General features: G+C 38.5%; 1 protein-coding gene across 1 annotated transcript in view; it reads right to left on the bottom strand.

Moving 5' to 3' along the window:
• LOC136881086 (DDB1- and CUL4-associated factor 8) overlaps positions 1 to 24,168 on the bottom strand; it is a 128,610-nt gene that overhangs the window by 4,919 nt on the left and 99,523 nt on the right. Inside the window, exon 8 of the mRNA XM_067153705.2 lies at positions 14,408 to 14,524. Within this exon, the coding sequence (XP_067009806.2) occupies positions 14,408 to 14,524 (117 nt within the window). The remainder of the gene's footprint in view (positions 1 to 14,407; positions 14,525 to 24,168) is intronic.

Here is a 24,168-nt window from a genome sequence, read left to right as displayed (position 1 = left end):
TTGTTTGTGCTGAGTACGGAAATGGCCAACCAGAGGCCTTCTCCGTTCCGTAAATACATGTCAACAAGTAACTAGGGTGTTCGTTTCCTTCATTTCTACCGAAGTCTATTTTGACGCAGTATTACATTATTATAAATGATACATTCTGGCCCTGTATGCAGCTGTAAGTACACGAATGAGAAGGCAAAGGACAGAACCTGACGGCTACTGTAGGTGTACATCGTTATCAGATCACACATTCAATACCTACGTGACCATATCTATATTACCAATATTTTGGTGCCAAAAGAAATATTTCCTTACAATGTTATAGAGTATTCACATCATAATTAGGTACTTCGGTATACGATGGTGCAATGTGTAAGTATGTCTAATTGTACACAACAACTGTAAGACTATGTCCAAAATGCAACGCAAGTCGTGGATGTACGTTATTTCAAAGAGATGTCACACAGCATAGCCCGCTGTGTTGTTTATTAAAAGAAGTCAAACACATCAGCAGAACTACTTCTGGGATCATCCGGCACTTGAAAACACATACTAATATCGCTGAAGCGATATCATCACAGAGGCATGCATCACAAGAAGCTACCCTGTGAGGTATCCAGGTAGGTGTACATCCTATCCATAATTGTGACCAATGCTGAACAGCAGTGTGCAGAAATCAGTGAAGCCACAGAAATCCTTGTCATTATTTTAAAATTTTGTGTAAAATAGCTGTTTGTGAAAACAAAAGGAACATTTAAAGACTGAAGAACTTACACAAAATTTTTGGGAATTTATGTGAATTAGAAAATGTTAATTAGAATAAGGATTTTGGGACTCTCGACAAAGACATAACTAAAGTATATACTGAAAGATACTTTTTTTAACTGATGGGTATGAAGAAGAATGACTGAACTAAACTGTATTATCATCTTATATTCTGTACATCACGAATTGTAATTTTGAAATGTGTTTGAAAAGTTTAAAAGGGTCTTTATTTTTGAGGCAGCCTATACCACACGTGCAGTTTCCGCTGATGAAAACTTTTGTGTCGCAATTGAAATGTTCGTTGTAAAAAATGGTATGTTGATAAACAGGGTTAAAAGTCAGGTTGCGAGTTTCACAAATAGGAAAAGTCCTCTCAGTTTTAATTACTGCATTGATGGGGTGAAAGTTCCTTTTGGGGATCTTTGTAAGTATCTAGGGGTTAATATAAGGAAAGATCTTCATTGGGGTAATCACAAAAATGGGATTGTACAGTAAATAAATGGTACAGATCTCTGCACATGGTTATGAGGGTGTTTAGGGGTTGTAGTAAGAATGTAAAGGAGAGGGCATATAAGCCTCTGGTAAGATCCCAACTAGAGCATGGTTCCAGTGTATGGGACCCTCACAAGGATTACTTGATTCAAGAACTGGAAAAAATCCAAAGAAAAGCAGCTGAATTTGTTCTGGGTGATTTCCGACAAAAGAGTAACGTTACAAAAATGTTGCAAAGTTTGGGCTGGGAAGAAATGAGAGAAAGAAGACTGAGCTGCTTGACTAAGTGGTATGCTACGTGATAAAATTCATTTTTGGGTCTGTATTGAAAGTATTTGTAATAAATAACACTAGTATGTTTTTATTGTTCACCCACCTATTCAATACAATACAGTCTTAAAAATTAGGACTTTGTCCTTATTAAAACTGTTAACATAAAATTAATACATTGGATGGTACATGTTTTGCCTATCAATAGTAGGCATCATTTTTTTTTTTTTTTTGCTAGGGGCTTTATGTCGCACCGACACAGATAGGTCTCATGGCGATGATGGGACAGGAAAGGCCTGGGAGTTGGAAGGAAGCGGCCGTGGCCTTAATTAAGGTACAGCCCCAGCATTTGCCTCGTGTGAAAATGGGAAACCACGGAAAACCATCTTCAGGGCTGCCGATAGTGGGATTCGAACCTACTATCTCCCGGATGCAAGCTCACAGCCGCGCGCCTCTACGCACACGGCCAACTCGCCCGGTGGCATCATCATAAAATGTAGTACATTTTATATTGTAATAGTCGTTTAATGACCTCTAATCCATTTTAGAAGACATAGTTTTTAACAGCATTCATAAGTCATTCTCAATCAGGTACCTGATCTATTCTCAATGTAAAAAAATATAGCTGATGATGCCTACTACTGATTGGCGAAGCACGAACCATCCAATGTATTAATTTTATGTTAACAATTTTAATAAGGACAAAGCCCTAATTTTTAAGATCGTATTGTATTGAATAGGTGGGTGAACAATAAAAACATACGAGTGTTATTTATTATAAGTAGTATGTTCCAAGCTGTCAACGGAGAGATGGCGTGGAATGACATTCGTAGACGAATAAGTGAGTGGAGTCTTTAAAAGTAAGATCACAATATGAAGATAAAGTTGGAATTCAAGAGGACTAATTGGGGCAAATATTCATTTATAGGAAGGGGAGTTAAGGACTGGAATAACTTACTAAGGGAGATGTTCAATAAATTTTCAATTTCTTTGAAATCATTTAAGAAAAGGCTAGGAAACAACATATAGGGAATCTGCCACCTGGGTGACTGCCCTAAATGCAGAGCAGTATTATTGATTAATAAATGAATAGTGACTTACTAACCTCATTGCAAGCTAACGTAATAAATGTAACTATCGCCCTGTTTTGAATGCCCTTGCAACATTCTAAATTTCACTTCCCATTTTTTTTAAATTTTTTTTTAAATGTTGGGCAATTAAGAATGCACATAGTAATTTAACTTAATGTAAAATTTTAAAAAGGATATTGGTAGTACATTATGGGCCCTAATATAGTAATGGCGTATGTGTGTGGTACTTCAGTTAATGAAGGTCTAGTTTGGGTAATTTATTACTTGGAGGATGCTTTCTCTTTTATGCTGACCTGTCATACCTGCAGTGCTTGAGAAAGTTGATTGTGAATCGTGTATAATGGGATTGGGTGAAGTGTAATGTGTCCTGCTGTATCCTCAGTAACATATGTTTTAAAAATTTATTTTTCCAGGTAAATTTCCTTTATTTGAATTTTGGGTTGTGTAAAATCTTGGTTTCTTCCTGTAATTTGTGGGTCTAGGGTAAACTTCGTAAAAGTTACATTTGTTTTGCTTGCTTTCTTTCTTTTGAAATTTTAAATAGCGCTTGCCATGGGGGCTGGGGTATCCCAAAGTTATAGCATGGGAGGGCACCTCCCTAAAGAGCCTTGTGGAGTCACCAGTTCGGTGCCTCAAAATATATTTAGCTAATGAAGAAAAACAGAAAACCCACCCTTCAGCCCTTCATTATTCTATAAAGCTCTTCTAGATGGTCGGACGATGGCTTCTCCCTATGTCTTCTTTTCTCTGCTGCGGATTGATCTCTGTTACAGCGATTGCGATAAACGGGTCCATCCAAAAGGAGAACCTGGCGTGCCAGTTGGGAGGGCACTATCAATTTCCTGGTCAATTAACATCCGACCCTGGATTGGAGTGACTAAAATCTTCTGGTGGTGGCAGTTGCTCTGTTCTGTGCCATGTTTCACTACTTATTGTAAGTTTTCTACATGAGTGAGCCAAAATGAAGTTTCGCTGGTGGCCAAGGTTGAAATGAATATGGATGGAGGTCGCTGGCAAGTTGTCGTAGCCAGCGCCTACATTGGACAGCAATACTGGTGGTCAACTAGTAACTCTTCTTCTCAAGAATGAAAATATTGTGGTGTTGAGTGTCTGATAGTGTGTGTGGTCACAATCCCCTCAGTAAAATTTAAATGTATTTGTTCCGACCGTTGCTCGAGTTTAGGGTGGGGTGGGGGTGGGGGGTGGGGGGTGGGGGAAGATGTAACCAACGTTGAACAGCCGTGTGCAGAAATCAGTAAAGCCGCAGATATCCTTGTCATTATTTTAAAATTTTATGTAAAATAGCTGTTTGTGAAAACAGGAACATTTAAACACTGAAGAACTTATGCAAAAAATTTATGTTTTGGGAGTTTATGTGAATTAGAAAATGTTAATTAGGATAACGTGTTCAGGACTCTCGACAAAGACATTAATAAAGTATATACTGAAAGTTACTTTTTTAATTATTGTAACTGATGGGCATGAAGAATAACAACTGAACTAAATTGTATTATCATTTTATATGCTGTACATCAAGAATTGTAATTTTGAAATGTGTTTGAAAAGTTTAAAAAGGCCTTTATTTTTGAGGCAGCCTATACCGCACGTACAGTTTCTGCTGATGAAAACTTTTGTGTCGCAATCAAAATGTTCAAGAACTTGTAAAAAACTACCATCAAAAATGTAGAACTTGTATTGGTCACAATAAGAACCATGTCTATTGGCCAGTATAATAACATTTTAAATTGATGAATACGGAGGTCTAGGGAAATTCCGTGTTTTCATTGGTTACCTTGTAATCGCACAATTTCCGGTTTTGGGCTCCTCATGTGTGCGAAGCAATTTGACTGTGTCTTGAATTCTGAACGCCTCCGTCCGTCCCGCTTTGGGTCCCCAGTCTCTCATGGTAAGCACTATGTTATTGGTTTTCACTTCATTAAAATTTATTCTTGTGTTTCAGCCTTTTGTTGTTTAATATAGCTTTCGGTGGTAATGTAATGTGTTTTCGCGTAACGGAGTTTTCCCTCTAGATTTCCATATTCACCAAAATTTTTTAAGTTTTTGAATGACTGTGCCTGGATGGACAGACATAGCAACAGTAATTCTGAGACTATTTCTGTATAACCTACTATCTGAAGTGCTGTAATATTCAATTGTCCGGTAAAGTTTTGTACATCCTACTATCCGAAGAGCTGTAGTTTTCAATTGTCCGTTAGTATGTATTTATATTCTGTGTTAAGTTTTATTTTTTTATTGTTAGATGGCCGCATTTTATATTTCATGGACTTTAGGTTTTAAATACATTTGAGCTTAAGGGTAGTTGCCATGTGTTTCCCTTTCCCCACAACGAGATAAGATATCATGCCTCATTAGGGTTCCTTCCACATTCCACAGTCCTTCAGTAGTTGTCTTTGTTAGACCTGTAAGTTTAAAGTTGTCGCTTCGCGAACATGGCGTTAAATATTTATTAATTTTTATTCCAGTATTATTTCTATTTTCCATTCTTTTATTATTATTATTATTATTATTATTATTATTATTATTATTATTATTATTATTATTATTATTATTATTGTGTAGACACCAATTGATGCTACAATAATTATTCACAAATTATGCAGGATTAATCAGCTAAGATGTCCACCTCAAACAGGTCGAGAACATTTTAAGATACTGACATTCTGTTTTCACTTTCGTTAATGGTATAAGGGGGTTCACAGTTCAACAAGCAGTACTTTTCTAGGCTTCTAACAATATTTATTGGCACACACATTTCCTTATGAGAACCACTGATGATATACTATCACGCTCACATCGCAGTACAGGAGAATCTGTCTCGAGATCTGTAACGTCAGTCTCGTGGTGGTGGTGATAATTGTTTTAAGAGGAAGAACAAGTAGGCAACCTCCCTCTATATAACACTAATCAGAGAGAAAAAATGGAAGGGATCGAACCATTTGAAAAATGAAGGTATCCGGCAATGAAAGACAAGGGCCACATAGGGCATGAAAATGAAAGCCTCCCTAGGCCTCGAGTGCTCTAATACCGCCAGGGTCAGAAAAGAACAAGAGTTGACCAAGGGAGGTAGTATAGGATTGATGAATGTGAGGAGCCGGCACAAGTAGTAAGTGGAAGCAATTCCAGGACGCAGCTGAGGGCCCCATGGTTGCCAACCCACGCTCCCAAGTTGAGAGCCTCGTCAGTCACGAGCGAAAGCATTGCCCATCGCTTCCCTTGGCATGTAAAAGCATAAATATCTGGAAAACTGTTTAGTTAGGAAGAAAGTGCATACGGACTTCCCACACAACAGTAACAATTTTAAGACGTTCATTCCTCGTCAAATTAAAACAGGAGGCATTGAAAATGTTTGCCTTCAGTCTCCACACGTTTCTGGCACCTCGTTAGGACATTATTCATCACTCGCTGTAGTTAGTGTTGAGGAATCTCTGCCATTTCCCAACAAATTTTATGTTTCAGTTCTTGTATGGTGTGCGGGTTCACCTTGTACATTGCATTTTAGCCTCGAAATAATAATCACAGGCGGATAAATCGAGGGACCAAGGGAGCAACAAATCCCTTCTTAACAACTCTGTTGTGTGGAAACACTTTGTGAATTCCCCCCATGGAATTATTCGCAGCATGAGCAGTAGCAGGGTTCCATTCAAATGCAAAATCACGCTCCCCCTCAGTTAATTGTATTCACAAAACAGAATAAACTGTATTCTGAAAAGAAAAAAAAGTTCTATGATTCTTTCACTGATGTTGGTACACTATACACCGATTTTTGCATGAAAGAGGGTATTTCGTACATGAAGTCAGGTTTGACGGCACTCTAGTTACAATTGCTTTATGTGCACCCAACCATGGAGAACCAGGCCACGTCCAAGAAGAATACTAAATGTGGGTCTATTTGTCTATTCTACACATTTTTCAGACTCCACTCACAAAGTGTGCACCTACGTACGGGGTTACCTGGTTGAGGAGCATGTACCAAAGTTATTTTATATGGCTTTAAGTGTGATAAATTAGTAGCCTTTCATCTTTCCCAAAATGAGGATCAGTATCTACAGTTTCATCCAAGCCTTTCAGTTGCTTATGGAAGGAATGATTAACTGTGGGATATATTGGCACAAATCCAAAACAATTTTTTCCATAGCAAGTATCGTACCATTTCAGTAAGACAGTGGCTGTTGTCTTTTTCTAAGCACTTTGTGCCTTCCTGAAAATTTATTTAATTTTGAGTACTCTAAGATTTTTGAGAAGCAGAGTCGAACATGTTTTAAGACATTCAACTTTTTTGCCATCTGTTAATATATTTGTTAACATCTTTACGACCTGAAATTTTGCCTCCTCATTGAGATTTGCAATTCATTTCAACCCAGTGATCGGGTGTGTACATCTCTGGGACAGACCATTTAACATTCTCTGTTAAGAGCAAATTCTTGATTTAAAAATTTTTTACGTTCTGCTAAATACTTTTATGGCACCACAACTACTGTATTTCTTTGCGTAATTAATGCATTTTTTTGATGAAAAATACAGGCAAAAACTTCGGATGCATAAATTATTTGAGGAATTCACATACAGTAGAGTCTCGCTCAACCGACCTTCGCTTATCCGACATTCCGTGTTATCCGACACTGGTAGACTTAATTTTGAACTTTTGGTGGAGACTAAAGGGCCTGCCAATATCTGGCACCATTCTGCAAGAAAAGGCGGTGTATTTCCAGAAGGAGTTTAATGAAGGGGACCCTAAATTTTCTGCCAGTGCTGGGTGGCTTCATTGGTGGAAAAAACGGTACGGCATTAGCCAGCTTAATATCTGTCGAGAAAAACTGTCAGCTAAATCCGATGAGGTTGTGAAATTTAAAAAGGAATGTACTTGCTGAAGAATTAAACGGTTATCAGATTTTTAATTGTGATGTGACTGGGCGAAATTTCAATATGCTGCCATCAAAAACTCTTGCAGCTCAAGCAGAGACGGCTGCACCGGGCGACAAGCGTAATAAGGAAAGATTTACTGTTGTTGCCTGTAGTAATGTTACTGGGTACTTAAAAGGAAAAGTGCTTATGATTGGTAAAGCAAAGAAGCCTAGGGCATTTAAAAATATTTCTGTTAATGTTCTTCCAGTCCATTACGCGAATCAGAAGGCTGCCTGGATGTCTACTGACATCTTTAAAGACTGTTTTGTTACACAGTTTGTTCCAGATGTAGAAAAATTTCTAGCTTCAAACAATCTCCCTAGAAAACCTCTTCTTCAACTAGACAATGCTCCATCACACCCAAATGAGCAGCAACTTAGAAGTGGTGACATCAAATTCATGTTCCTCCCTCCTAACGTGACGTCATTATGCCGGCCAGTGGACCAAGGTGCTGGAAACACTGAAGAGGAAATATCGGCGGAAACTCCTTTCACCCTTGACTGTTGGCAAGTTTCTTTTCGTAAGACATTTGGAATGTTTTCGTTCAATACCGCATGTACTGTACCATTGAATAGAGTGCCGTGAAACATGTCATTGTTTTAGTAATACAGTATGGCCTTCTTGTTTGTTTTAGTTCATTTTCAAAGTTATTCTGTATTATCCGACATACTCCAGGCCCCGTTTAAGTTGGATAATCGAGACTCTACTGTATGTAAAAAATTATTACATTTACATTTAAAAGATTCATCAAATATAATATATACACGGTTGGTTCAGCTAATGTGCGGTTAATCGTCATTTATGATGTAAAAGTAAAATGGTTTATTACAATCCACTTATTCAATACATAATTAGCTTAGTTAGGATTACATCCTTACTAAATTGTTATACATGGTTACATGTTTCACTCTTTTTTGAGCATCATCAGCCACTATAGTTACTCTAGGTTGATTAGGATCTTGACCTTGAACTTTGAAATAATTTATGTTACTTTACAAACATATGCTATTTTACCAATTTTTTTTTTACAATCTTAATTAATTACAATGTTCATGTATGAATCTTAGCTATGGATCTAATAAACTTTACTAATACGTACATATTCAATTTAATCTATTATAGTCTTAAAAAGTTTGTTCTAATTGTCTAAAATCTGAAGTCTAAAAGACTTTAGACAATTAATGGTCTAGCTTAACACATTGGAGACGGCCATATTTAAATGTGCTACCCTCCAGAAATCGCAGGATTTTTAATGGTTTGTGAAAATTTTTCAATGTTAAGGTAAGCTATGATACTTCTGGAATACATAGAAAGATCACACTTTCTTCTACACAAAAATGAGTTTTAATTATCATAATAGTGCAGCAATTTTTAAATATAAATTTATGGGTATAATATGTTTTACAAACGAAAAAATCTGACGCAGCTATGGATGCCAGTTCGGTAAATATTTCAATATTCGACTTTTTGGGCACATCTACTGATACACACTAATACAGATTCTAACCTAACTGGTCAATTGGCACCGGTATCCTTGTTTACAACCAGGAATTTGCATTCTCACTGTTCTTTATTTGACGACGGGGTTGCATCGAGTTGTTGCAGGTACAGGGGAAACACCCACATTTTCAGGAAGCGGTATAAAATAGTATTACAGAACCCACTTCAAGGAAGCGATATAAAACTACGTTACACTTTACACCCATTTGAAACTAGCTAATTTTGTACATTTACTAGCCTGAAGCACCAGAATCACCATGTTTACTTAGTGTGTAATTGTTATCCACATCCTCATTTTCAGAAATAGTGTCTTCCATAAGAACATCCATTATGGATTCGTTGTCGAAATTTCGTACACTTGAATTAGACATGCTAACTATTCACAAGAATTACACAAACAAGCCTGCCTCTCGAACACACACTCTTCTTGTCCGCATGTACCGTACGTACTTTCCCGCTCATTTCACAGCTGAGAGTCAGTGATGACGCAGCCTTAGGTCATGTAGGAACGTGGCTGTGTTATCAATGCCTTGAAAGAAGAGCTGTCGACTTATGCTCGTAACTAGTATATTTTATGCTTGTAGAAGCATTCAACAGTATCCTAGTGAAGTCACAGCTCGTTGAAACGGCAACTGCAATTTTTTAGCTACAGTGAAATCGTGCCCGTAGATTCTCCGAGCTCCGTCAGTAGCAATGATTTAGTGCGCCCGTAGTTTCTACGAGCGGCGTCTCCAATGTGTTAAAGGGCAAAATGTTTAATACTATAATAGATTAAACTGAATATGTACATAACAGTAAAGTTTAATACGGTTTATAACTTGTAATTAAACATGACGTCGCCCCACAGCACGGCGCCACCACCACCATACTGGTCCCGTTCCACGATGTTGCTGTGGTTGTATCGGCTACCCAGTTCTCTCCAGATTAATGTGCGACGGGAATTGTTCTGCAAACTGAAGCGGGATTCAGAAGAACACATGCCTCCATTCATTCATGGTCCAGTTTCGATATTGATGGCTCCACAGTAAACGGGCCCGTCTCTGTGCTGGAGTGAGCGGGATGCACACCGCTGGACGTCGGGCAAACAGCCCTGCTGTTCTGAGCCTCCAGTATACAGTTTGCCGGGAAACGGCAACCCCTGAGATGGCTGCAAGCTCCGCCGACAATTGTCTTGCAGGTGAACTCCCGATTTCGTCGGGCGGTTAAGGCCAGATGTCGGTCCTGCTGTGGGAGGGTTATCCTTGGTCAACCTGGAAATGACACTTTGTGGCACATTCAAGAATACGGCGACTTCGCTCCGTGTCTGGTCTGCTTCCAGGCGGCCGAGTATTCTACCCTGCAAAATGGGGTCGTCGTGCCATTATGTTGTCACGTTCACCACAAGGCTACACTCCGCACACTGTAATAGGGCAAACACGAGTGAGGGAATGTGGGGTGCAGGCACTGGCTGCGTTTACCTTGCGGTTACGCCGCTAGTCAAAGCAGGGAACACTCCTTTCCTATACAGAGCGAATACGTAAGATTGGTAAGTGCATATGTCGTGTGCTTTGCGGTCTATTTCCTGTTGCCCTGCTTGCTCGTATCTTATGCTTAAATTTTGGACACTAGTGTAGGTGTCTCTGTTATTTCTATCTCAGCTCTATTACTACTAACCATTACGCTTCCTAAATATCTGAATTGGTGTACTACTTCAACTTGATGGTCCTGTATTATTATGTTGCATTCTGTATTATGTCTGCTGATTTTCAATGCTACTGTTTTTGATGGATTCAATTTCATTCCATAATCATCAAACTTCTTACACCATGCATTTGGATTATTTTGCACTCTCTGCTCTGTTTCATCCCATAATACCACATCGTCTGCAACCACCAGAGCCTGAAGATCGTTATTACCTTTTCCTTTTAGTTCCTTTAAAAAGGTATCCAAAACTGTTATGAATAGAAGAGGTGATAAGGCACTTCCCTGTTGTATTCCTTTGGTTGTACTGAACCATTCAGAGTGACCATCTCCAATACTGACACAGCTTTTGCAATTAGTATATAGCAGTTGGATCTTCCTAATAAGGTACTCCGGTACACCAAGTTTTCTAAGACTTTTCCAAATAGTTGATCTAGGTAAATTATCATATGCCTTTTCAAGGTTCATTAACACAATAATTAGGTCTTTTCCTCTTTCCCAGTGTTTCTCTGCCAACATTCTCAAAGCACATATCATATCTGTTGTGTTTTTCCCAGGCCTAAAGCCATGCTTGCGAGTCTTCTAAGAGAGGCTCTAGTATATCCCTTACTCCGGCTTCAATGATCTTATCATTTAGACTTTCACGGCCCGTGTAAATATTCACGAGTTGTATTTTTGGGCTTATGCCATGTAAATAATTATAAACACACTCAACGTTTCAAAAGGAACCTTGCCTTTCTTCATCAGGAGAAAAAAGAGAAAAGAAACGACGCATTGATGGTTGCTAGGAGTAAGCAACAAGGAAGCTTCAAATGGTGCCCAAAGATGTAAAGGAGGCGCCATTTTAGCCCAATGCTAGAGACAATGAATAGTAACAGCAAAGCACACCAATAGATATCTCCACGCAGATTCTCACCATCACCCTGCCCAGAAACATGGTATCCTTACAACTCTGACTACCAGGGCCAGGAGGATTTGTGAAGTGTCAGATCTACAAGAGGAAATTAACACCTTGAGAACCACCTTTGAGAGCAACGGTTACAGCAGAGCTTTGATCTCAAGGGTTCTGAAATCAGCACATAATCGGACGTCTGTTAAGAAAAAAGATGTAAAAGGAACTGCTTACCTACCTTACATATATAACACGATGGATCGTATTGCTAAAATCTTACGTAGGTACCATGTACGAACTGTTTTTGGAACATCAGTTAAGATTAGGCAACTCCTGCAACCAACTAAGGATAGTTTGCCTAAATTACAACAACCTGGTATCTACAGAGTTCCCTGTACTTGTGGCAAGGTTTATATTGGGCAGACTTCGAGAACGGTGTGTACTCACATCAAAGAACATACTAGATGTATCAGACTCAACCAATCTGATAAATCAGCTGTTGCTGATCATGCTCTAACACCTGGTCATGATGTCTTGTTGCAAGAAGTGGATGTTCTTGCCCGTATAAAGCAATATCGCCCAAGAATTATCAGGGAGGCGGTTGAAATATGTAAACATCCAGCTAATTTCAACCACGATACAGGTTACAACCTCAGTGAATCATGGCTACCTATAATCAGAACCATTAGAGAGTAATGCTTTGCTGTTACTATTCATTGTCTCTAGCATTGGGCTAAAATGGCGCCCCCTTCACATCTTTGGGCACCATCTGAAGCTTCCTTGTTGCTTACTCCTAGCAACCATCAATACGTCGTTTCTTTTCTCTTTTGTCTCGTGATGAAGAAAGGCAAGGTTCCTTTTGAAACGTTGAGTGTGTTTATAATTATTTACACGGCATAAGCCCAAAAATACAACTCATGAATATTCAATGATCATCATTTTAAGGCCATGTGATAGGAGGGTAATCATCAAGCCTTGGCTAACCTTCAAATCCTTCACTTTACGCTTCTCAATCACAAAGCGATAGAAATCAATTACTTTTTGGTTGAAATTATTCGGCATTTAGTGGCATAATGCTGTTCTCCGTCGAAGAGAAGGTCCAATTCTCTTCAATAAATTAATCATCAAGCCTCAGATAACCTTCAAATTCGAGACTCATTCCATGCGCAGCAGCTATTTCTTTTCCTTTAAAATACAACATTTCGTGAGAAACTGCATATCCAATGTTTCGTAACAAAATCATATATTTAAGCAGATCCTCCTCTACTTTCGGAATCTTGCCACTGTTTGGTCCGCAAAATGCTTTGCGAGACTTGTTGGTCGCTTGACCTGCACTTCTCTGTTACCGCAGTAGCGCACGTTGCATTCGGACAATGAATACTTGCGGTGCGCTGGCCTATTCCCGTATGTTTCGGTGTAGCTGATCACCGCAAGTTTATATGATGCAGTATTTAACTAAAACAATTTTGAGATCACAGAAAAGGCATGTACTGTACCCGAAACGCTCGTAAAATATGATTGTACCAGACTGGAATGGAGCGTCACTAGTCATTTCTGCGCTGATTCTCACAATGAACTAGTGCAGTGGTACTTCCTACCAGCTGATAACAGCACGTTGCCTGGTATTTGGTATGCCCTGGTTTTGCAATAGTAAGGCTGCTACCTGAGTAGTTGACATCTTTATTTCGAAATGCATCTGGAGCTGCATGGATGTTCGAAGAAGTGGGTGCGTCAAATACGTGAGTATTTCTTTGTCATCACTTTGGACCCAGAAATATTGGGATGCGTAAATTATGCAAGGGCGTTAATTACACGAGAAAATATGGTACAGTAGTTTCCTCAGCTTTGTCAGCAAAACATCTAGAACACACCCTGGCCTTTTTTTTTTTTTTTTTTCCTTTTCAATTTGCTTTACATTGCACTGAGAGAGACAACGGCAACCACGGGATAGGAAAGGGCAAGGAGTAGGAAGAAAATATCCGCTGTCTTAATTAAGGTAAAGCTCCAGCATATGCCTGGTATGAAAATGGAAAACCATCTTCAAGGGCTGTCGACAGGTGGGTTCGAACCTACCATTTTCTGAATGCAAGCGAACAGCTACATGAGCTGCTCCATCATACTCTGGATCCCTAACACCGTCAAATCTGTCAGAATTTCCTGCTTTTTCAAACAAATCTTTAACTGTGTCTTAGCACTGCTTTCTCTTCTAGGCTATGGGCTTAGCCACTTCTGGCAGGAAGAGAGCAATATATGTATTATGTTTGTCCCAAAGAGAAGTGGAGCACTGAAGCATTGGGCAGTACTAAAATCTGATAACCATTTCCAACACAAAATAAATCTTTTTCCTGAGAGCTGACTGGAATAACAAACCCTTGTTTCATCTCTGGCTTGTCATTCTTCATATAACCAATATAACTGTTAGGCTCTTCAGTCCAAAGAAACTAACTTTGAGTAAATAAATTTATAAACTCCCTGAAAGAGAGAACATGGTAACAGTATTACACTTGTAAAAAGAAACCACTTACAAAATAGAATGAAATGTTTTGTTTATGAAAGAACATCAGATTCTATCAAATCACACTCAAATATTTCAAAATTTTTCCAATATTACCAATAATAATCTGGAAGAAATAAAAATTTCTTATGGGGGAAGAATGATTGAAGTTGGTTGAAGAGTTCCCTACATTAGCTTTCACATAAAAACTCAAACTTTCTCCCTTTATAACGTTAGTATGACGTACACACCATCGAACACTTATACAGATGTTCCACAAAATAACGAACGATGCTGGTAACACATACTTACCCTTCTTCGTTCAGTTCGCCGAATATGTCTCCACAATATCCATAACATTTGACCATCAAAGGAATCAGGGTCTCTCCGACGATCATCATCTCTAGCTTTAAGATTGGAGATCACAGCCTGAAAATCATCAAGCAAACCTTATATTCAAAGCATAATGTTTTTACAAATTGCACACACACAAAAATAACTACTCTAATACAGTCACTTGGACGTTCCTAAACCTATGAAATGATTCATCAAAGCACATCATATTGAACTGATACGCACATCACATTTATCAAAGGAGGAATGAATACAAGTCACTATTACAAACAAATATCTAATTGAGATACAGTATATAGTCTAATAGGATCTCAGCATGCACTCTTGGACGACACAACGGAACAGAGCACTTTACCCCAAGTGAAGAGCAGACCAGTGCATCTACCATGGTTTGGGTTGTGCAGAACCTGTTAGTAGTAATCTTAATCAGACAGTCCCTACATAATGCATTTGAGTGTTCTGCAATAATCTTTCACTCTTCCTTCCACTGCCTTTCGTAAATCACAGCCTGAGTCACACAAAAATGTGGGTGCTACCAGTCATGGGAGTGTTTGTACATTTATTTAGCATATGACTACTGGGAGTGTCCGAGGACAAGTTGTAGGTCTTTCTATTTGATGCCCATTAACAAGAGGATAACATGTTTAGTTGTGTCATCATTAACCCAGCTCGAGGGAGATAGGGTAACCTTCCCTATCCTCCACTTGAGTAATTCTTGTCTGGCACATCCACGTTGCAGGGGTGGGTATCCTCCACATCAGTAGGCTGGTGTGAAGGTGAGTTAAGTTCAGGCAGGAGTATGACGTGGAACCTATGTCCAGGGTTATGGCTGAAGACCTTAACAGCATCTTAGGCAGAGAAGGAGACCTTCGGAATGGCGAAGATGGTGGATGAGGTTACCCATCTTCTCTGGCAAATATTAGAAGAGGAAACCACTGCCTTGTGGAGAAGAGGGATCTTCAATGGCTAAGGGAGTAAACCTCGAAAGAAAATCCTCAGATGCGTTAAGCTTAGCAGGTCAGTAGATTAGAAAAACTTGCACTTGCTTTTAACAATAATACCAGCCTCAGATGGAAGTTTAAAAATGGAAATGGAATTGACAAGTCTCTGACTACAATTGCACACTATGATGGTAATGCTGATGTTTGTGCAAGTGTTAGATCAGAGAACAAAACCCGATTTGGAACAATAAATATTTTAACAATGAATGTTACAGAAAATGAATTGACTGACCTAATGGAGAGACGAAAACTCGACATCCTGGGATTAAGTGAAGTGAAATGTATAGGGAACGGAATGAAGAAACTAAGAAAGGGGTACACCTTGTACTGGATGGGTAACAGTAAAGAGAAAAGAAATGGAGTGATTTATAGTGAATCAGAATGTTGAACCAATAGCTGAAGTTGAGTATGTAAATGAAAGAATTATAATAATGCACATACATGTAAACAAGGAACTACTGAAGATAGTACAGGTGTATGCTCCACAGGCAGGAAGTAGAGTGGAAGAAAAAGATTTCCTCAATGAACTGGAAACACATATTGTTAGAGAAGGGATCATGATAATGGGAGATCTGAATGCTCATGTGGGAACTGATAGAATGGGGTATGAGAATGTTTTGGGCCCAAATGGGTCTGGCAATAGAAATGAAGATGGAGAGAAACTGTATCGGAAATAACCTGATAATAAAGAACACATGATTTATGAAGAGGAATAGCCATAAGATCAGCCGATGTAGTTGGAATGGATAGTATGGAACACTCATTGATTCTGTAATAACAGATCGAGAATGGGGAAGATACTTCATGAATACAAAGATAATCCCCAGTGAAAGTATGGAAGGTGATCATAGATTACTAACTGTGGAATTAAAACAAGTAAAAATCCCTAAAATTGTACTGAAGAAGAAACTAAAGATCAGGATTTGGGAATTGGAGGAGGAGGATAAAAGAATGGCATTCCAAGATTGGATAAGAAGGAAGTTGCCTAACACGGAAATACAGAGTGGAGAAGAAGAGTGGGGCAATTTAAGACACACATTTGTGGAAGCAGCAATTGAGGTATGTGGGAAAACAAAAGCAAAGGTTAAGGGGAAGGAGACACGGTGGTGGACAGACAAAATAAAAAAGGAATAAAAGAAAGGAACATGGAGAAGAAAAACATGGATAAGGAAAAGCAAAACATGTAACAGAGGGATGAGAATAAGATAGAAAGGTTACATGTGGAATACAAAAGATTGAAACTACAAGTAAAGAGGAGTATCACGGAAGGAGAAATGTTGGGGAGAGTTTACCAACAAAACTGAGCAAGATAGTTGAGGAAATCAGAAACTATTATACAGAGTAATAAAATCGAAAAGAATAAATCAAGAAAAAATCAAGGCATTAGAGAGAGCAGATGGATCCATAGTACATGACAAAAAGGGTCTTCAGAAGGCGATGGCAACGTATTTTAAAAAATTTTATAATGAGGATGACTCGGAGCAAGAAGGAGATAAGAAAATGGAAATAGATGGAGAAAAAGAAGAGAACCCGATAAAAATGGTTGGAACTTGAAAGCAATGACCGAAGGTAAAGCAAGTGGAAAAGACGAATTCAATGCTGATATGATTAAGGCATCAGGAAACAGTGGACTACAGTGGCTATACAGAGACCTCAATGCCATATGGAAGGATGAAAGGATACCTGAAGATTGGCAACAAGGAAGCATTGAGCATTGTACCACTGTTCAAAAAAGGAAATCAGAAATGTGAAAATTATAGAGGTAAAACCCTATTATCACATGGGCTAAAAATAATGGAGAAAGTCATAGACAAAAGACTGATGGATATACAGTACTAGAAACACAGAAGAACTATATGGCTTTAGACCGAATAGATCCAACAGATTTGATATTTACAGTGTGAACGATAATGGAAAAACATCTGGAAAAGAACAAGGAAATCATCGTTGTATTTTTGGATTTGGAAAAAGCTTATGATACAGTTAAGAGAAAACATGTATGGGAATGCCTACTGAAATGGAATGTACCAAAATCATTAATTAATAAGATAAAAATGTTGTATCATGAGAATAAAAGCAATATACAAGTGGGGAGTGGTGACTGAAACATTTTATACAAAAAAAAAAGACTCAAGCAAGGAAGTGCACTGTCGCCATTATTGCTTATTTTATTGATGGATAAAATCATAAAACGTGTAAAATAGAATATCAGTGGTCATGAAGTGAATGCTTTGGTATTTGCAGACGATGTGGTGATTTGGGGAAAGGAAGAAAAGGAAGTACAAAGGAGACTGGACATTTGGAATGAAAATCTGAAGGAGTTTGAATTGGTAATTAGTAAAAAGAAAACTGTAGTCATGCACTGTGGAAAAGAGAAGAAGAGAAGCCAAGTGAACATAGACAGAGAACGGTTAGAGAATGTAGAACAGTTTACATATCTGGGTAGCATTATTAATGAAAGTAATGAAATCAACCCTAAAATTAATAAGAGACTAAGTAAAGGTACAACATTTTATCAAGTCAGAGAGCTACCCAAGAGAACAAAATTAACATTATATAAACAGTATTTCATACCAACTGTAACATAAGGACTAGAAATGCTGGTAACTAATAAGAGACAAGATAGTAAGATCCAAGCAGCAGAAATGAAATGTTTAAGAACAATGGTTAAAAAAACAAGAAGAGATATAATTCAAAATATTAAAATCAGAGAAGAGCTAAATAGAGAACCGTCAGTACAGAAGATACAGAAAGCAAGACTGAGATGGTTTGGACATGTAAAAAGAATGGGAAAGGAACGGGGTGCAAGAAGAGAATTGGAAAGAGAAGTTAGGGGAAAGAGACCAGTTGGAAGACCGAGAAGGTGAACGGATCAGATTTGGAAGGACATTGGATGTGGCGGAAGTAATGAAGCAGGAAAAGTTGAAGGTCAGAAAGGAGTGGAGGGGGCTTGTTAACCATACCCGGGTGATTGGAGTGGGACATCGATGATGATAATGTTTCGATTCACAAGAACATCCTCAGATTCTACCAAATCACTTTTATAACATGCTCTTTATGTTGCATAAACTTGTCAATGATTTATGAATGAATGAAATTATGAACAAGTGTAAATATTTTTTGAACACTAAAACTTGTGCTCAATGGGTTTTTCTCGAGTGGAGAACATTTTTCAAGTATTTAAAACATTTCTGTAGATAATAGACTAAGAACCATGGAATACCAATATAAATGGTCTGTTATTGGACATTATAAATTTTCCAGCTAACTCATTCCTGGTTGCCAGCCCAACTGGGGCGAAATGCTGGCAAGGAATGAGTTAGCTGGAAAATTTATAATGTCCAATAATGGACCATTTATATTGGCATTATAAATTTACTCATTTGTGACAAATATTTCGGGTTTCCTATGGGAATCAACATCTATATCATAAGAACTGCGTGTTAGGACTTGTGTTTATTCAAGTAGAGTTTGACTTTACGTATGATTGAGACAAAAACTGTTAGCAAACAGAATCAATTTCCATTTATTTGTCTAACATTATTATTTACGACATTATGCGTGTGAACGAGACTAATTTCACGAAGCAAAGTATTTTCTTTTCTGACAAATGAAAGTGATTAATGAAATGTGTACATATTTCTCTTCAGGTCATAGGACTCTATTTTTATGCCAAGGGTCACGTAATTTGAGCTTGTTGATTCCATTGACATTCGACTGTACGAAAGGGTACTACAGTAATTTTTCTTCTTCTTCTTAATCTGTTTACCCTCCGGGGTCGGTTTTTCCCTCGGACTCAGCAAGGGATCCCACCTCTACCGCCTCAAGGGCAGTGTCCTGGAGCGCGAGACATTGGGTCAATGGATACAACTGGGGAGGATGACCAGCACCTCGCCCAGGCGGTCTCACCTGCTATGCTGAATAGGGGCCTCAGTAGGGGATGGAAAGATTGGAAGGGATAGACAAGGAAGAGGGAAGGAAGCGGCCGTGGCCTTAAGTTAGGTACCATCCTGGCATTTGCCTGGAGGAGAAGTGGGAAACCACGCAAAACCACTTCCAGGATGGCCGAGGTGGGAATCAAACCCACCCTTTCTCAGTTGACCTCCCGAGGCTGAGTGGACCCAGTTCCAGCCCTCGTACCACTTTTCAAATTTCGTGGCAGAGCCGGGAATCGAACCCGGGCCTCCGGGGGTGGCAGCTAATAACACTAACCACTACATCACAGAAGCGGACACAGTAATTTTCTAAGTGGCAAATTGATTTATTTTGCGAGTTCGATTCCATTAACATTCAACTCTATTTCTTTACTCACCAGTGATATGATTGGGTCGCGTGTTCGATTCCAGTAAACATTTGACTGCGTAAAAGTTTATTTTCAAAATGACCAATCTTAAACCACAGATTAGATTTCATTGACATTTTAGAGTGTGAAGTTACTACTCTATTCTTTCGAGTGCACGTTTATTGGTGTTATAAATCATTTTTGATTTTATTATTCCCTTTTCATCAGTGCAGAAGCCGCTTTCCAAATCAGCACGTTCACAAGTTTAAGTACGTGTGTTCATGTGTGTATTTCAAGTGACCAATCTCAGTACCCGAACTGCTAGATCTTTAAGACCGTCCAGGCCTTCCAGAACCTCTAGAGCTTCCATCGCTGAGGAGTCGTGGTTCTATGGTGCAGAGAGCTGATCTGTGGAGAACGAGGGGAGCAGCCGGCCTATGAGAAGCATCGCCAGCCACAAAACGGGGAAAGGTTATACGCCACTTATCTTCTGTACAGAGGTGATATAAAATTTGATCTTTCATCAATAAATTCAGACAGTTTAAAAAAAAAATTCTACAAACTTTATTTGAACAAACCTCTCTCTCTCTCTGTCACTCCATTAATGTACCAAACACGCCCTGCGTGATGTCTTGTGCTCTTCAAGCCCAAAGTACGGGCATTTCCCGTTACAGAATGATGGATGCAATCGGTCCATTCGAGATGGTGATAGATAGCGGAGGCTTCTATGCTGTTCATGCGTGTCTTTTCAAGAAACAACACATTAGTTACGTAATCATAATTGTCTGTAGCTTTCTCTGATGAAAGCTTTCCAGTTTCTTGATGTCAGGACAGCAGAAGGTCCAGGCTCCACATCCATATAATAATGTATAAACGATAACAGCTTTATACACCATCAGCTTGGTGCATATCCTTGCATCTATACTGGAAAACCAGATGGTAAAGACATCCAAAGCATGGATTCTGTTTTCCACGTTCGTACTTGAAGTACATCATATGGAGAGGATACCTCCAAAATAGGAGAAGTGTTCTACTTCTTCCAGAGACGTATTTGAGATGATAATATGGCCTTTAATTTTCTGAGTGATTACGGTCAGACCAAACATTTCATGTGCATTCTTGAAGCACATCAAAGTCGCCCACAGTTCTCCTTCTTCTACATCATCATCATCCGTTCCCTTTTCCAGATTCTCTCTGGGTAGGGTAGTGTACCAAAGCCCTCTACCTTACTCGATCTTTCCACCATTCCTCTTCTAGTACTTTATTGCTATCGACTCCTATTTGCAATACAGTCCACAACATAGCTCCTCCATCTCAATCTAGGATGTCGCCTAGGCCTCTTTGCAGTCTCTGTATCCATGAATGTTCTCTTTGGTATTCTCTCTCCCGGCGTTCTCATCATGTGTCCTAACCATTTTAGCTTTGCTATATCAATCTCTTCTTGAAGTTTACACTCCCACGCTTCTCCTTATTTCCTCATTTTGTATTCTATCTCGTCTTGTCTTTCCCTGTATGCTCCTCAAGAACCTCATTTCAGCTGCTTGTATCTTACTTTGGTTCTGCTTAGTCAACATCCAGGCTGCTGAAGCATAGGTCAGTATAGGTTTATAATAGGACGAATATAAAACCTTCTTGCATTTAATTGGCACATATTTGTTCCATACAATGTCTCTCACACACTGGAAGAAACTTGCAGACTGCTGTATTCTTAAATCAATTTCTCCATCCAAATTTCCATCTTGTGATATCACACTGTCCAAATATCTAAAAATTTTCACTACTTCAAGACGTTCATTTCCTATTTCTATCACTCCCCTGGATTTTCTGTTACTCTCGTCATGATCGAAGTCTTGCAGTTTTCCTATCCGAGTTAATTCTTATTCTTGAACTTTACCTTCTTTCATGCCAGAATTATGAAGGAATGTTTTTCTATCACATAACTTATACAGATTCAGCAACCATTATAATGTATGCAGCTTTCTGCATTACACTCTATTGCTTTGTCTCAGTGTAGAGTTTGTAGCTATCTATTCCGTTCTTTGCTTCTGTTTTTGGGCCGATGACCTTCGATGTAAGGCCCCTTAAAACAACAAGTAGCAGCAGAAAGCTTCTGTTTTTGATAACATCTATCACAACTTAGAAGAAGGTAAATGCCAGATGAGCAACATTGTGTTAGCAATATTATATTAAATATACAGCAGAACATCTACACTGAAAACAGCACAGCGAATCACCTGGCCAACTTATTTCTAAAAATCTCTCTCCATGAATGCTAAATTGCGACATTACAATACAGCTGTAAAACCCAAAGCAACTTATGCTAGTGAAACACTCTTAAAGTTGAACGCTAAATCAACAACCGATAAACTGCAGAAAGTAAATAGAAGAGAATCATCAGGACAATCATCAATAAGAAACACCAAGTTGATGGCCAATGGAGATTATTACCTAATGAAGTGGTATATCGGGAAAACAAATCAAGAATAGATACTATAGGGAAAGGGAGAATTGCCTTTTTTTGTCATATATTCAGACTGCCAGAAACAAGACTAGTGAAGCAGTTATTTAGTTACTTCTGGAAAAACAAAACAAAGAACACTTGGTTCACAGAGATCATAAATTATTTAGAATTAAATTTATCAATGCTCCAAATTGAAGGCAGAGAAGAGAATTGTAAGGAATAAGAACATGTGATTGAAACTCATAATTTGAATCTATTTAATACTTCTTCTTCTTCTTCAATACAGATCAAAAATGATATTTATCACATGTAATAAGTGGTATGTTCCGAGCTGTCAGTGGAGAGATGGCGTGGGAGAACATCAGTAGACGAATAAGTTTGAGTGGCGTCTTTAAAAGTAGGAAAGATCACAATATGAAGATAAAGTTGGAATTCAGGAGGACAAATTGGGGTAAATATTCGTTTATAGGAAGGGAAGTTAGGGATTGGAATAACTTACCAAGGGAAATGTTCAATATTTTCCAATTTCTTTGCGATCATTTAAGAAAAGGCTAGTTCATTTTCTTCATATTCCTTTTTTCTCTTCTCATTGGTGTCCTCTCTTTTGTACATAATATAATATTTATTTTTTACTGTACTATACCATTACTTAAGTGTTATATCTGTATTTATCTTACTGTGCCTAGCTATAAGTTCTTCTCATCGTTTTACGTTCAACAATTTTTCTCGTTGTTTCTTTAGCCTTTATTTTTTGTTTTTGTATGTTGTGTCTCTAATTATGTTAGTTTTTAATTTTTTCCTCTATATTTATCGTTAGATATTTTTTCGTCATTATTCTTCCACTTTTCTTTATGCTTGCCTTGTGCTACTCTATTGTAAATATGTATTTCATTGCGGAACTCTGTAATTCGGCTTCTCGCTGTTTTGGTTTAAAAAAAAAAAAAAAAAAAAAAAAAAAGAATCTGCCACCTGGGCGAGTGCCCTAAATATCAGTAGTGACTGTAGTGTGATTGACATTCAGTTTGACCCGCTTTGGTTCTAACACAGCTTTCGCAATTTTGATACAATTTTTTCCATACCAAATTCCTTGGGACACTATCATATGCCTTTTCAATACCTAGAAACATTACTACCATGTCCTTTCCATATTCCCTATACCTTCCCATCATTTGACGCAATGTAAATATTGGCTCTAATGTGGACCTGCCTCTTCTGAATCCATACTGGTGTACTGCCAATTTTCCCTCTACTCTGTCTCTTTTTCGTCTATCCAAGATTCTTTGACGGGTCTTAGCTGTGTGAGGTATCAGTGTCACTCCTCTGTAATTTTCACATTGCTTCTTGTCTCCTTTCTTGAAAATTCGTATAATGACCCCTTTCGTCCACTCTTTTGGAACACTATTTAATACTATTAGACTTGAATGTATATGATCGAAATTGACTTTCAACCTATTAGGTCGTATTACGTACATTTAGTACGTGTCGAAGAGTGAAATCCGGAGGTTGTGGGTTCGGATCCCACTAGTGTCTGGTTGGCCATTTTTGTTCTCTACTTAACGTCTCTTCAACACGTACTAAATGTACGTAACACGACCTAATAGGTTGAAAATCGGTTTCGATTACAATGCGGTTGTGAAAATTCAATATTCATTAACTTGGCCCTCAACGGGCAACTTAAATGCACTCTACAGTGTTTTGGTAGTAGTACCAGACCTGTAACTTAGATCCTTTCCAACAGAACAAAGATGGCCTAGGCCACCATAGCTCAATTGGTGGAGCAACCGATGCAAAATCGGGAGGTTGTGGGTTTGGATCCCTTGGTGTATGGTTGGCCATTTTTGTTCTGTACTATCTCTTCAACACGTATTAAATGTACGTAACATGACCTAATAGGTTGAAAGTCTGTTTCGATTACAATGCGGTCATGAAAATTCGATATTCATTTAATGTACATGACTGATTAAAGTGCTCCAAT

The sequence above is a fragment of the Anabrus simplex genome, chromosome 9, assembly GCF_040414725.1.
Source record: "Anabrus simplex isolate iqAnaSimp1 chromosome 9, ASM4041472v1, whole genome shotgun sequence".
Lineage (NCBI taxonomy): Eukaryota > Metazoa > Arthropoda > Insecta > Orthoptera > Tettigoniidae > Anabrus > Anabrus simplex.
Note: the sequence above shows the minus strand (reverse complement) of the source record. Positions and strands in the feature narration are given on the sequence as shown.